Below are 12994 nucleotides of genomic sequence, written 5' to 3' on the forward strand. Positions count from 1 at the left end.
ATTCCTACCAGCAGTGACATCCTGTAATTTTATTTGCTATATCTGGCAACCGCATTCAGGAGTATTAATGTCTCACTTGCATGATTCCCCCTGCCATTTCCTTGAACACTCATCTTATTCCCCTTTGCAGCATTATTCTCTTCCATCTCCCTCTGAAATATGGCAGCTACCTGAGGACCCAGGATGCTGGCGCTCTTTTCAATCTCTCAGCCTTTCATTGAGACCTTTGTGCCAGGATCTCCCGAATCCACATGTTCTCTTCAGAATTCTTCTTCCTCAGACTCCAGCACTGTATACCCAATTGTTGAGTCTGGTATCTCTAGTGAGCACGTCAGAGTCATGTTAACCTCAATATGCTTGAGTGTATGTTTCATTTCTTCCTTACATCTTATTAATATGCCACCTTTTTAGAGAGAACTGATGACTCTTTCTTAAATATTACCCACACTCTGCCCAGTCCATCTGTGTGATCAAAATATAATATGTGTGTCTGTGATCTAGACATAAAATATACATAGATACACACACACACACACACACACACACTCATTAGGATAAAATCCATGAATACAGGGACATTTTTACCTGATCGCTACCCAGCACTTAGTAAATGCTAGACTGATAGTAAATACTCAAAAATATTTTAAGGAATAAATGAGCATATGTTAAATTAACAGGTTATCTTCTGGGGGCTTAATTTCATTTTTATTTTATCAAATAATCTATGTCCATTTAAAATAGTCAAATATTTCTCCAAAATTTATAATGAAAAACTAAAAAACAAAACCTTCTCTAGCCCTTCTCCTAAGCCTCACTCACTGAAGCAACTGCATTTTGCTTTCCTGTCTTTTGTTATTTCATTCTGTTCTGGATAAAGTGTTGTACTGCTGTGCTTTTATTTGTCATATTTGTAGTGGCCATCAACACCCTCCTGACATATCTGCCCTGTTTCCTGGGCTCATTACTCCCTCTGTTTTATTTTAGTTCCTTCTTTTCTTACTGAGAACTGGGACATGGCAGGCAATTTTTTGAGCCTCTGCACATCTCAGTATGAATTTTTCTTTCCTCATAGCCTGGAAACTTGGTTCAAAATTATCATTTCCCTCAGAATTTGAAGTTACTTTCTTCCATTATTGCTGATGTGAAGAAGTCTGATGTCATTCATATTTCTGGGTTTTGTTTTTGTTTTATTTTTTGTTGTTTGTTTCTCTCTGGAATCTTTTGTGATTTTTTTTCAATCTCTAGTGCTTTGATGGTAAGCCTATTTGTGCTTGTATATTTGTTTTCACTCATTAATACAACATTGAGTCCCTTAATCTGAAAATTTATACCTTTGGTTCTGGGAAAGTGATTGGTAGTGTTCTATCCTTTAGTTTTTCCTCTTCTCTATTTCTAGGACTCTATTTGGTTTAATGTTGGCTCTCCTAAAACAGGTTCTCACCTTTAGGCATGCATCAGAATCACCTGTAGAAGATATTAAATCTGATTGCTGGGCCTCACTCCCAGTTTCTGATTGAGTAGAATTTGTATTTATAACAATTTCCTAGTTATGGTAGTTGATGCTACAAGTCCTTGGACCAAATTTCGAAAAACACTATTCTAGACCAATTCTTCAATTGTTCTAGTTCGTATCTTATTTTAAATATCTGGCTTTTGCACTCTCTGTTTCCTTTCCTTGGCCTGCATTTCCCCAAATATCTAACTTTCTGATTGTTTTACATTTCACCTTATCTGTGACATCTCCTCTGAACATCCTATTTAAAATGGTATGACACAGAAAGCAGACACAGTCACATACTCTGACTTCCACCAGTTCTAAGTAGCATATAATTCACTTATTCTTATTAATATTGTTTGGCTCACCCACTAGGATGTAAGTTCCATAAGGGCAGGGAAATTTGTTTTTTCAGTGCATTTAATAAAACATTTTTTTTTTTAATTAACAGATAATATTGTATGTTTTTATTCTGTATGTTTTGAAGTATATATGCATTGTGAAATGGTTAAATCTAGCTAATTAACAAATGTATTACCTCTCTGCTGTATTCTTAACTCTTAAAATACAACCTGAAAAATTGTAAGCATTTAATAATTACTTCTTATAATTTTTTCTAACTTTATTTTTTAATATTCTTATCATTTTTTAATTACCTGAGTCATATTTTTAAATTTCTGTCAATTCTCTTTTGTTCTTTATGTGCTACTTTTTCTAGCATCCTGGTTTTATTATGAATGCAATATATCTATATTGACTGTAGAGTATTAGCCATCATTTTTTTTATTGCGCTCCCTCTACTTTTCTAACCATTCCTTTTGTTGCTGTTTTTTTTCCCCCAGTCTTTTCATGTGAGAGGCTTTTCTCGAATATATTCACATACTTGCTGTGTTTTAATATTTAAGATCGACTCACTCAAAAGCCAACTGGCAGTTCTTTGGACTTGAGCAGGGCTTGTCATCTGCTGACTGATCAGGTGACCCATCTATTTCACATGGAAACGTTAACTGTCAGCATAGGTTGTCTTGTTTTCCTCGGTCTGTTTTCCTCAGGGAAAAATTCTTCTGCTTGGAGGCTTATAAGATTAGCAGCTAGTATCCTGGGAGCCAGGCTGAGAAAAGAGTCTAGGGGAACTTTCAATCCTGCATGTGGACTTCTGCTTAGTATCTTTGTCAGTTAGGTGCCTCACTTCTGCTCCCAGCCATGCTTACTAGCATTTTGCAGCCCAGAGGTCCCCAGCCTAATTCTTCAGCTAGTTAACAACTCTTCTGTTGGGATAGGGTGAATTAATTCCCTGGTCACGGCATGATTCCTTTTTTTTGTTTCACCCTCCAGGAACCAGGCAGAGTGGAAAAGATAAAAATCAAAGTTTGTATACTTTGTACAAGCCTTTTGATGGCACTTAGGACAGTTATTTATGGGTTTATATACTAGACTGTATGTCCCTGGAATGTAAGCATTTAAGCCTTTAACCAGTGTCTTAGGCCAGTTTCTCCCAGAAATAAATCCCAAGGCAAAAGATTTAAGTGCATATGATTTATTAAGGGGGTGCTCCCAGAAGAAATCAGTAAATGAGTAGAAAAAGCAGAGCCGACAAGAAGAAAAAATGAAGGAAGAGTAGACATCAGCTGGAGCCACAGCATTAGCCTAATTCCATGGTAAGCTCTGCATCATAAGATTATACCTTAGCGTTTACCTCACCTCCAAACAAATAAGCTGGGCTTTTGTACCTCCACAAAACTTGTGGAGTTACAAAACTTGACTTGGCTGACTTTCCTTAGCCAAGTCAGTCGTTGGCTAAGGAATGTGATGATGGGGTGGTGTGGGTATGGGAGGGATAAAAAAAACTCCCATATGCTTCTAGCTCTCAATACTGGCAAGGTGACTTTGACTTCATTGCCCGAAAGGAATACTCTGGAGGTCTTGAGTGTGAGTCATTACCAGCAAAGCATGTGGAAACTGGAAGATGGGTCTCTGAGTTGATAAAGTGGATCCCAGGAGAACTGAGCAGGCACCAGTTGTGTCCACTAAACCCTAGTATCTTCCCCTAACAATCATTTGATAAGGGAATGGCAATCCCTCATAAACAACTTGCAGTTTAAAGAGGTTTTCTTTTTTTCATCTCTTACTGCAATTTCTCTTTAGAATGATTTTTCAGGAGAGAAGAACAGCATTTATTATCTCTATCTTTCAAAAGAGTCAGACAAGGCAGAAATTAGGGGACTTTCCTAACATTCTCAGATTCTAAATCTAGAGCTTGTTCTAACATGCTACCTCATATCTAAGAGTTTTATAAGTATTTTAGATAGGTGTAAGAAATGCACATAAATATGAATTATTTAATCTATATATCATGATTTTTTATAATTAAAAAATACAGGAAGTATAAGGCATAAACTTTTTTTAGTTTTAGCATGATTGTCGTATAGGTTTTCTAACATTACATAAGAAAAAGTTGGGTTAAGTAGAGTGCTCCATATTAAGATATATTTTAATTTAATACCCACCATCACTCAAGGCTTCTCCCAGTGTTGCATTACTCAAAGGATTTAATTAAAGCTAATGTGAAATAAACATGTTAAAAGGTTTCCTGGAGCACAGCTAGAGGTTGATTCATTTCAAATATACTTAGAGTTCTTCCATACTTTTCCCCTATGGCCTTATTTGCATATAATACTTTTGACTCATGACATTCCTGCTGAAGTTTGAATATTCCTCCAGAAATACTGCCAGTAAAACTTACAGTCTATTACTGATACACCAGACCCTTCCTTCTTCTAGTTCAATAATTACTTCCCCATAAAGGATCCACCTTTGCTTCTCTGCTCCTGCTAATCCTAGACCATCCACTAATCACAGTGATATGATAAATTCAGAGAAGTTGAGAACTGTTTACCCCAGGGATGTATTCAGAACTAAATAGTTTCTATTATGTTAAATCCTCTTCAGTTACTTGAACTCTTCTTCCTTTCTGGATGATCTGAAACAGTGCTTTTCAAACCTGGTGGCACATTAATATCGCTTAGGTAGCTTTAAAATATATAGATGGCCTGATTCTGACCCAGGCTAGTCAAATCAGACTTGCAGGCAATAGTAATAAGATTATAGCTTCCAATATGATTCTTTCTCTTTTTTTTTAAATTGAGACAGGGCCTCACTGTGTTGCTCAGGCTGCCCTCAAACTCCTGAGCTCAGGCAGATCTCTTGCCTCAAACTCCTGAGTAGCTGAAACTACAGGTTGCTTATTAAAGCACCATATCATAACCACTGCACCTGGCTAAAACGCCCCTATGATTCTGTCATTCAATCAAGTTTGAAAACACTCATCCCAAACTGGAGAAATGTGACAGCTCCATTGGTGTCAGGAATAGATTTGGCTGTCTTCCAATCTTGATAGCAGGATTTCATTTCTTTTTCTGCTTAAAATTTCTCATTCACTTTGGTCTTTTATGTATGCCTGGTCAACCAACAACTGGAGGTCACAGTGAGGCATACTGAAAGCCTGTTCATATCTTATCTAGGGCCTCTTAACAATTTGGTATATTTCAAGCATATTAAAAAAGGAACTATTGGCCGGGCGTGGTGGCCCACACCTGTAATCCCAGCACTTTGCGGGGCTGAGGTGGGTGGATCACGAGGTCAGGAGATCAAGACCACCGTGGCCAACATGGTGAAACTCTGTCTTTACTAAAAATACAAAAATTACATGGGCATGGTGGCGCATTCCTGTAATCCCAGCTGAGGCTGAGGCAGAAGAATCGCTTGAACCAAGGGGTTGAAAGTTGCAGTGAGCCGAGGTTGCACCACTGCACTCCAGCCTGGAAACACAGCGAGACTCCATCTAAAAAAAAAAAAAAAAAAAAAAAAAGTAACTGTTGTCCCTTACAGAATCTGAAAAGTGAAACTTCTCTTTGCCTCAGTGCAACTGAGCTTTACTCTCTATCCTCCATTTGTTCATCAGAAAGGGAACACCAGTTGTTGCCTGTATTTTCAACTCATCTTTGTACCTACCTTCCACTATCCTCATGGCCTGTTAACTGTTTCTAACTCTGTTCTTTAGACTTTGGTACAAGGAGTCACTTGTAATGCTTCTAGAAATATAATTCGCTTGCCCTACCTCTAAAGATTCTGATTTATTTGACCAAGGAACATGTATTTTTACATTTTAACCAACGCTCTAGGTAATTTTCATGCCAGTTGTGCAGCGAGCCCATTTTGAAAATCAAAACTCTAATTTCCTTAGTGATTATTTTTTTCAAGAATGAAGGAAGGAATAAGAGATAGCATGACTTTACTGTATTTTCCCTTCTATTCTGTAAGTTAACACATGAAAAAGATTCCATTTATGGAATCTTTGATGTAGTTTACAAACACGTATTCTCCTATGTCTATACATAGGAGAAGTGATTAATTCGTGAATCTCTTTGGTCTTATAATTGGTGGTATGTCACAAGAGCAAAAAAAAAATCTTTGGAAAATTACATATATTTCATGAATTTAATGTTTGTTTGCCCTATATATAGAATTTTTTCTAGAATAAAACCTGTATATTTCAATTCTAATTGGTATTGAACATTTAGTGATACTAGACTTCTGTTTAGGAGGTATTATATCTTTCCAAGGTAGAGATTTTATTGCAGTGTGATAATTATTATGAAACTTTTTTCACTTTTTGGATTGGTCAGGTTTTACTTAAACACACTTACTGTATTAGTCTGTTCTCATACTGCTAATAAAGACATACCCAAGACTGGGTAATTTATAAAGGAAAGAGGTTTAATTGACTCACAGTTCCACGGGGCTGGGGAGACCTCAGCAAACTTAAAATCATGGCAGAAGATGAAGGAAGAGCAAAGTCATGTCTTACATGGCAGCAGGCAAGAGAGCTTGTGTAAGGGAATACCCCTTCATAAAACCATCAGATCTCATGAGACTTACTATCATGAGACCAGTACGGGAAAGACCCCCTCTTGTGACTCAATTACCTCCCACCAGTTTCCTCCCGTAACACATGGGAATTACAGGAGCTACAATTCAAGATGAGATTTGGGTGAGGACACAGTCAAACCATATCACTTACTGACTACCTTCAGGTTTATTTAAAACAGTAAAATTGGCCGGGTGTGGTGGCTCATGCCTGTAATCCCAGTACTTTGGGAGGTGGAAGCAGGCGGATCACGAGGTCAGGAGATCGAGACCATCCTGGCTAACACGGTGAAACCCCATCTCTACTAAAAATACAAAAAATTAGCCAGGCACAGTGGTGGGTGCCTGTAGTCCCAGCTACTCGGGAGGCTGAGGCAGGAGAATGGCGTGAACCCGGGAGGCAGAGCTTGCAGTGAGCCGAGATAGCGCCACTGCACTCTGGCCTGGGCGAAAGAGTGAGACTCCGTCTCAAAAACAAAACCAAACTAAAACAAAACCAAAAAACAGTACAATTGTAGATCATGTATGTTTTATTTCTTTAGTCTAACTATAGCTTTACTTAGTTGTATATATTGGCTATTAAAAGAAGCTTGTATTTTAAATTCTACATGTTAGATGAGTCTCATAAGTGGAAAACAAAGAAAAATGTTTATTTGAAAAAAAAAGCTAATGGCGAAATCTTTGGCATCAGCAGGCAGAGGCAAGTGGGGAGAGACGTGAGAAAAAAAAGAAATTGTAAACTTTGAAATTTACTATTGATGTTAAATATAGTAACAAAATACAATTACATGCTTTGAATGAAAAATAATTTTTAATTACTAATAAGTTTACTAAATTTTAACTGTTGAGATCAACATTATTCCCTTGGGCCTAATAAAATAACTTTAGTTTTCTTTCCAGTAAAAATCTGCAAGTAAAATATTTAGAAAACAAGTATGTTTTTAAAAATAATCTTTGATTAACAGGAAGTATAAATGATAAAGTTTATTTACATTTTCATATAATATAAAAATAATATAAAATAATAATTCTATGTAATTAACATATGAGTTTGCATTACTATTAAACCATTCTATTATGCAATCTTATATTTCAACATGATGCAATGATATATGATGTGGTAAAAGCCTGTGTCTCACAAATGACCATTTTCAGTTTCTTGGCAGTACAGAAGTGGAACAGCCAAAAGGAACAGAAGTTGTGAGAGATGCTGTAAGGAAACTAAAGGTAGGGAAAGGCCTTCAAATAAATTACAAGTGTATTGACTCTGTCATGTTTTCAGCAGATTGATGGAGATCAAAGCATGAACAGCTTTGCTGCAGGTATTGCTTCACCCTATTAAAAATGAACTATTGAACAAATGTAATCGTATCAAGGAAACATTTTTAATAACAAACATGTACACAAAATTGTGTTTAAAATATGGCATACTGTTCACATTTTTCTAAGGTATAATGTGTCATATTAAAAATAATATTTTATGGCAGTGTGTCTTGAATATTTGTTTTGTAGCTTGCCTTTACTTTGCTTGGATAATGTGAACCTATGTCCCAAATCAAAAGCTAGTAATGGCATAACAACTGTCTTTAAAAGCTAAGATATAATATCCACCAGTTAAAAATGTGGAGTCAGAGTTGATTCCAGCCAGAATTTTGCAGTGACACTGTATGTTAAAGATTTCCTAATCTACAGGTCCAACAGGATCTGGCAATGTCCATAAGTAGCCATGGGGAAACTGGTGAGACTAAGAGAGGAGAGAAGGACATTTAATAAGCAACCCCACATATCCTAGTCAACAAGTTTCCTGAGAAAATCTTACATAAGATGCTACACACCATGTTTTTCTAATTGTTCCGCATCTCGAAGGACATTGTTGTCACTGAGCTTTTGAAATTTACAAAACTCCTTCAACAGAATTCTCAGCTTTATCATATAAGAAAATACACATTATCACTACTTTTTTTTTACACAGTTAATGTTATTCTCTATAGTTGCTCTCATATTTTTGGAGAAACAACCCTTCTCTAACTTTATTTGGTTTAGGGACCATCCGGTTATTCTAAAGGAGGGTTAGACCTCTGAGTGTGCCAGGCAAAGTCAGAGACATTAAATGGTATTACTTTGCTTTGAGAATATCATATCTGGTGGAATCCACTCTGTGTTTAAATTGAGAAATAATTGAATTGGCATGGCTTCTATTCTGGGTAAAGAAATAAAGGTCAATAATATTTTATCCATCTTATTTTATATGAGAATATTTTACTAATCGTTTTAAGTAAATATGCTAAAATCTCCGAAGATAATATCACTCCCATTTGGGAAAAAAGTGGATTAGCCAACTATTTATTTCCACCATTCATTAGGTAATAATTCAGATTTGCCTTTTATTGGCCACTAGTTTTAATCATTCCAAAAGAGGATTTAAAAGGGCTCACAGTTTATGGACACATTAGAATAGGATTCTATTTAAATGCTTTCAAAATGTTGAGGATTCTGGGCATGAATCCAACTTCACTACAATCAGAATGTTTTATGAAAGAACAATGTTATTTACACATAGTATTTCTTTATGCCTAGGAGGTTGTTTATTCAGTCAACCCAAATCAAAAACCAAAAAAAATTCAATTGAATAATGAATAGATCAAATGTAAAGATATATTTGAAATCAAATGCTTTCTAAACAATGACGAGTTTACATATATTTTGCAGGATTTTGTATGTATTTCTATGGAGTTTCATGTTTAGAAATGTACTCTGTTAATAAAAGAATGTGACCTACAATAAGGTAAAAAATTAGGTAGTATAGTTTAAAAAGGCACACTTATTTTATAGTAGCTGTTTTTTCTCAAATGTCTTCCAAAAGGGAGTGTATTTAATAAGCAATTTTACTGTGCTGATTGCAAACATTTTGTATATCAGGAAAGTATATCTAAGGGTAATGATTCATACACTAATGATAATGAATAAAACAATGCTTTTTATCTATTTTTATATATATATATTTTTTTTGCTTTTTTTGTGTGTCAAGGGTCAGAAGCTACAATTCAAAGTATACTAAGAATATTTTTTAAATGTCAAGCCTGGCGCTACTGGCTCGCAATGGCCAGTAGGTGGTGGTGTGGCTCTACTAAAAAAAAGAGAAAAAAGAAACTTGCTCTTTTATCATACTTACACATCTCCATTTTAATTTCCTGCTTATTTTTCTTTAACATATGAATTCTGACTACTTTTAAAAAAATCTATATAATTCAGTATGTGATTTTATTTGCCATGTAAGGTAACATTTTATTTATATTTACTCCTTTTTCAGCAATATTAATGTAATGGCTTCTGATATTAAAAAAGAATTTAAAATTTAAGAATAAAAGCTGATGGAAAAATTAAAGAATTCTCAACAATGAATTTTTCATGCTTCTGTGTTTAATGATGCCTGCTTAGTTTTCAAAAAAATTTAAAACTGACTTTTTTACACTCTTTCTGTCATTTTTTAGAGAATTTACAGTTTATAAATTTTTCCTTTATAAATATAATTATTTTTATAAGTATTAACCTTTTAAGGTTCAGATACTATATCAAAACATGTTCTTTATTTCCTAATCATGTTCAGCAGTTTCTATTTCTTAATCATGTTTTAGCTGGGCTTGGTGGCACGCACCTGTAATCCCAGCTACTTGGGAGGCTGAGGCAGGAGAATCACTTGAACCTGGGAAGCAGGGGTTGCAGTGAGCCGCGATTGCGCCATTGCACTCCAGCCTGGGCAACAAGAGGGAAACTTCATCTCAAAAAACAAAAAAACAAAAACAACAACAAATAAAACAAATTTTCTAAAATGTAGTAATTTTAAACCCTTTCAACTTCTATGTATTGAATAGCATTGTTATTGGAACGAATTTTATTTTTAATAGTGATTTATATATATTTTATTAATACAACTAGTACAGATGTTGGGGGCTGAATGTATTTCATACACAATTTGTGATGTTTACATGTAAGTAAGTATTGATATATAGATTAAAAGCTTATCAGTTTCCCTGGGAGATACCCAGTGGGCAGCATTCCTGGAACCCAGTTTTAGAGTGAAGATCCCCTCACTGCAGTACAACTAAATTAAAGTTACACGAAATTACTGCAAGAAAATGTAGCCGTTGGGAATTGCTGTCAAGTCTTGTGAAGTTTCAGCCTAGTAGATTTTCCATTTGAACTCACTCTTTCTGTGTTGTATAACACTATTTTGTCTTCACAATCAGTTACCTAATTAATAAAACATTTAGAGCTTAATTTAATTATATATAAACATTGCTCATTTCCCGCAGGATTATTAGAAATACTTTAAATTAAAAATATAAACATGAGAACCCCAGAGAAGAATAGTAGCTTCAAATAATAGGCCCGAAGTAGTAAATTAATTTTATTGCCTAACACTCTATATTCCATTAGTAGTTTACTTAATTTCACTTTTTAAAAAGTCCTCTGAGAAATGGATAGAAATTATATAATGATAAGATTGAAACTCAGTTGTGCTCCCTTTAAATTTTCTTTAACAGTTCTATTTATCAGTAGTATATATTTAACCAAATACTTTATTTCAAGTACTACTCCATCCTTCCCCATCATTTTATGATGACAAAGGCTTGGTTATATTTGTTTGTTGCATCCAGTCATTCTCCAAAATGCTTATGCATCACTTCCTTTGAATACTTTTTATTGGATTATTATATTCAGGGTTTAATGGCAAATCACTGTATCCATCTAGATCTACCAAGAAATAAATCCACTGAAGCAAAAATTGAAAGAAATTTACAAAAAAAGACTCTTCAAGCATTAACATTAAAGTAGTAAGTAGGGAGAAAATAGAATATAATGTTATGTAGATTGATCAACATATCTTCCTAAGATTAATTAGAAATATTAGGAAGGCAAGAGGTCTGTAAGTAGGAAAAGGGACTTAGAGGGGAGCATGCAAACTATAGAATACAGTTAGCTTAAGTTTTAGGAAAAAAAGAAAGGCAGGAAGGAGAATATTAAACTGAATAAAATATAGATTGAATGAATATAACCTTAGGCATGAGAGTTGTGTAACATATGTTCAAAAATCAAGGCCAATAACCAGTGTAAACCTTGATATGCATGAAGGTAGAACTGGGAATTTTCTTTTCTAAATGCAGAAAATATATTGTATAAAAGAAAAAATTATTTGGTGAATATCTGCAAAACTAATTACTAGGCCTAATTCCTAAAAACCCACTTTATGACCATGGTACATAGCTTATCTGGGACTTACTGTTCTTATCTTTGAAATAAGAAGTTTAGATTGCATGAACCTGAAGCTGTTTTGAGCACAATTAATTCATCCTGTTATGAAGAAGAGAAAAAAGTTTCAGAAAACCTAGATTAGAGATGTTGTGCTTATTTTTATTTTTCTTTATCTCATTCTGTCCTTCTTCCCTCTCTTCCTTTCTTCCTCCCCACTCCCTTCTTACCTCTCCACTTTGTTTTTCTACCTCAGCCCCTACTTCCTTCCTTTCTTTAATTCTTCCATTCTTTCTTCCCTTCTCAATAGATAAGTTTAATAATAGTGGTTGTTTTGTTGTAGATGTTTCAGGGGGAAAAAATTTAAAAGGTTGCACAGTTCTTGTCAGAGGTCACAGGAATGCTTGAGTCTGGATGTGGAAGGGGCTTCAGAAGTCATGCTCAGTCTGTTCCTGGAAAACAGCAGCACCTAGGAAACCAGCTGAGAATGCTTCTGCAGCCGATAATGAGAGTTGCTTTATCCAGACGCATTCACATAGGGGGAGAGCAGCTGACTTATTTTGTAAGCCTTCCTATATGAAAACCTTCAAATTGCTTAATTATGCTGATATAAGGAGATTATGAAGGGAAAATAAACAAAATTAATTCGTATTATTTGGGAGAGAGCTGGGATAATTTTTAAAGATCTACACTCAAGCAAAATAAATTTATTAAAGGCAAAAAAGAAAATTATCTGGCACGAATTAGTTGTATCGTGCAGCAGTAAGACTGCTGGATACAAAAAATAGCAACCTAAGTTCGTAGAGCAAGACAGACAGCAAGCTGAAAAATTATACCACCCAAAATGGAATAAAACAAATGGTACCCCCTGGGATAGGAAGGCAGACACTTAAAGGCATTCATATATGCATTAATTATATTATTATGTGTGGCAGTGCAAAGCCATGAAAAGAGAGAAAGACTTTTAATCACTCTGTGCTCCAGGACGGAGCTATACCATGTGTATTCACATCTGCCCTAAGTTACAGTGAAATACACAGTGCAAGTAACTGTGACATACAAGAGGACTAGAACGCTGTCTTGCATTACATGTCATCAATTTTGAGTCAGGTTGGGATGATCTATATCCTTAGAGAGAAAAAGGTACTCTAGAAAATAACTTTTTGAAGCCCTAGAAGAGGGGCAAGAAATTCTTTCTTCTAATAGTTTTCTTTCCATTTCTTAAAAAGAAAAAGTTGGATGCTGGGGTGATTGCAGAGGAGAGAAGGAATGTAGGGAGAGAGTAAAATTGCCAATTAAAATCAAGATGCCCAGTAAACTTTG

At 35.1% G+C, this 12994-nt stretch overlaps 1 protein-coding gene across 33 annotated transcripts in view; it reads left to right on the plus strand.

Annotated features, from left to right (window-relative positions):
• Window positions 1-12994, plus strand: part of GULP1 (GULP PTB domain containing engulfment adaptor 1) — a 304220-nt gene that overhangs the window by 223920 nt on the left and 67306 nt on the right. For all 33 annotated transcript variants that reach the window (XM_004032940.5, XM_055380365.2, XM_055380374.2 and 30 more), the window contains one exon: window positions 7577-7648. In XM_004032940.5, coding sequence (XP_004032988.1) covers window positions 7577-7648 — 72 coding nt within the window. The remainder of the gene's footprint in view (window positions 1-7576; window positions 7649-12994) is intronic.

This window comes from Gorilla gorilla, chromosome 11, assembly GCF_029281585.2.
Source record: "Gorilla gorilla gorilla isolate KB3781 chromosome 11, NHGRI_mGorGor1-v2.1_pri, whole genome shotgun sequence".
In the NCBI taxonomy this organism is placed as follows: Eukaryota; Metazoa; Chordata; class Mammalia; order Primates; family Hominidae; genus Gorilla; species Gorilla gorilla.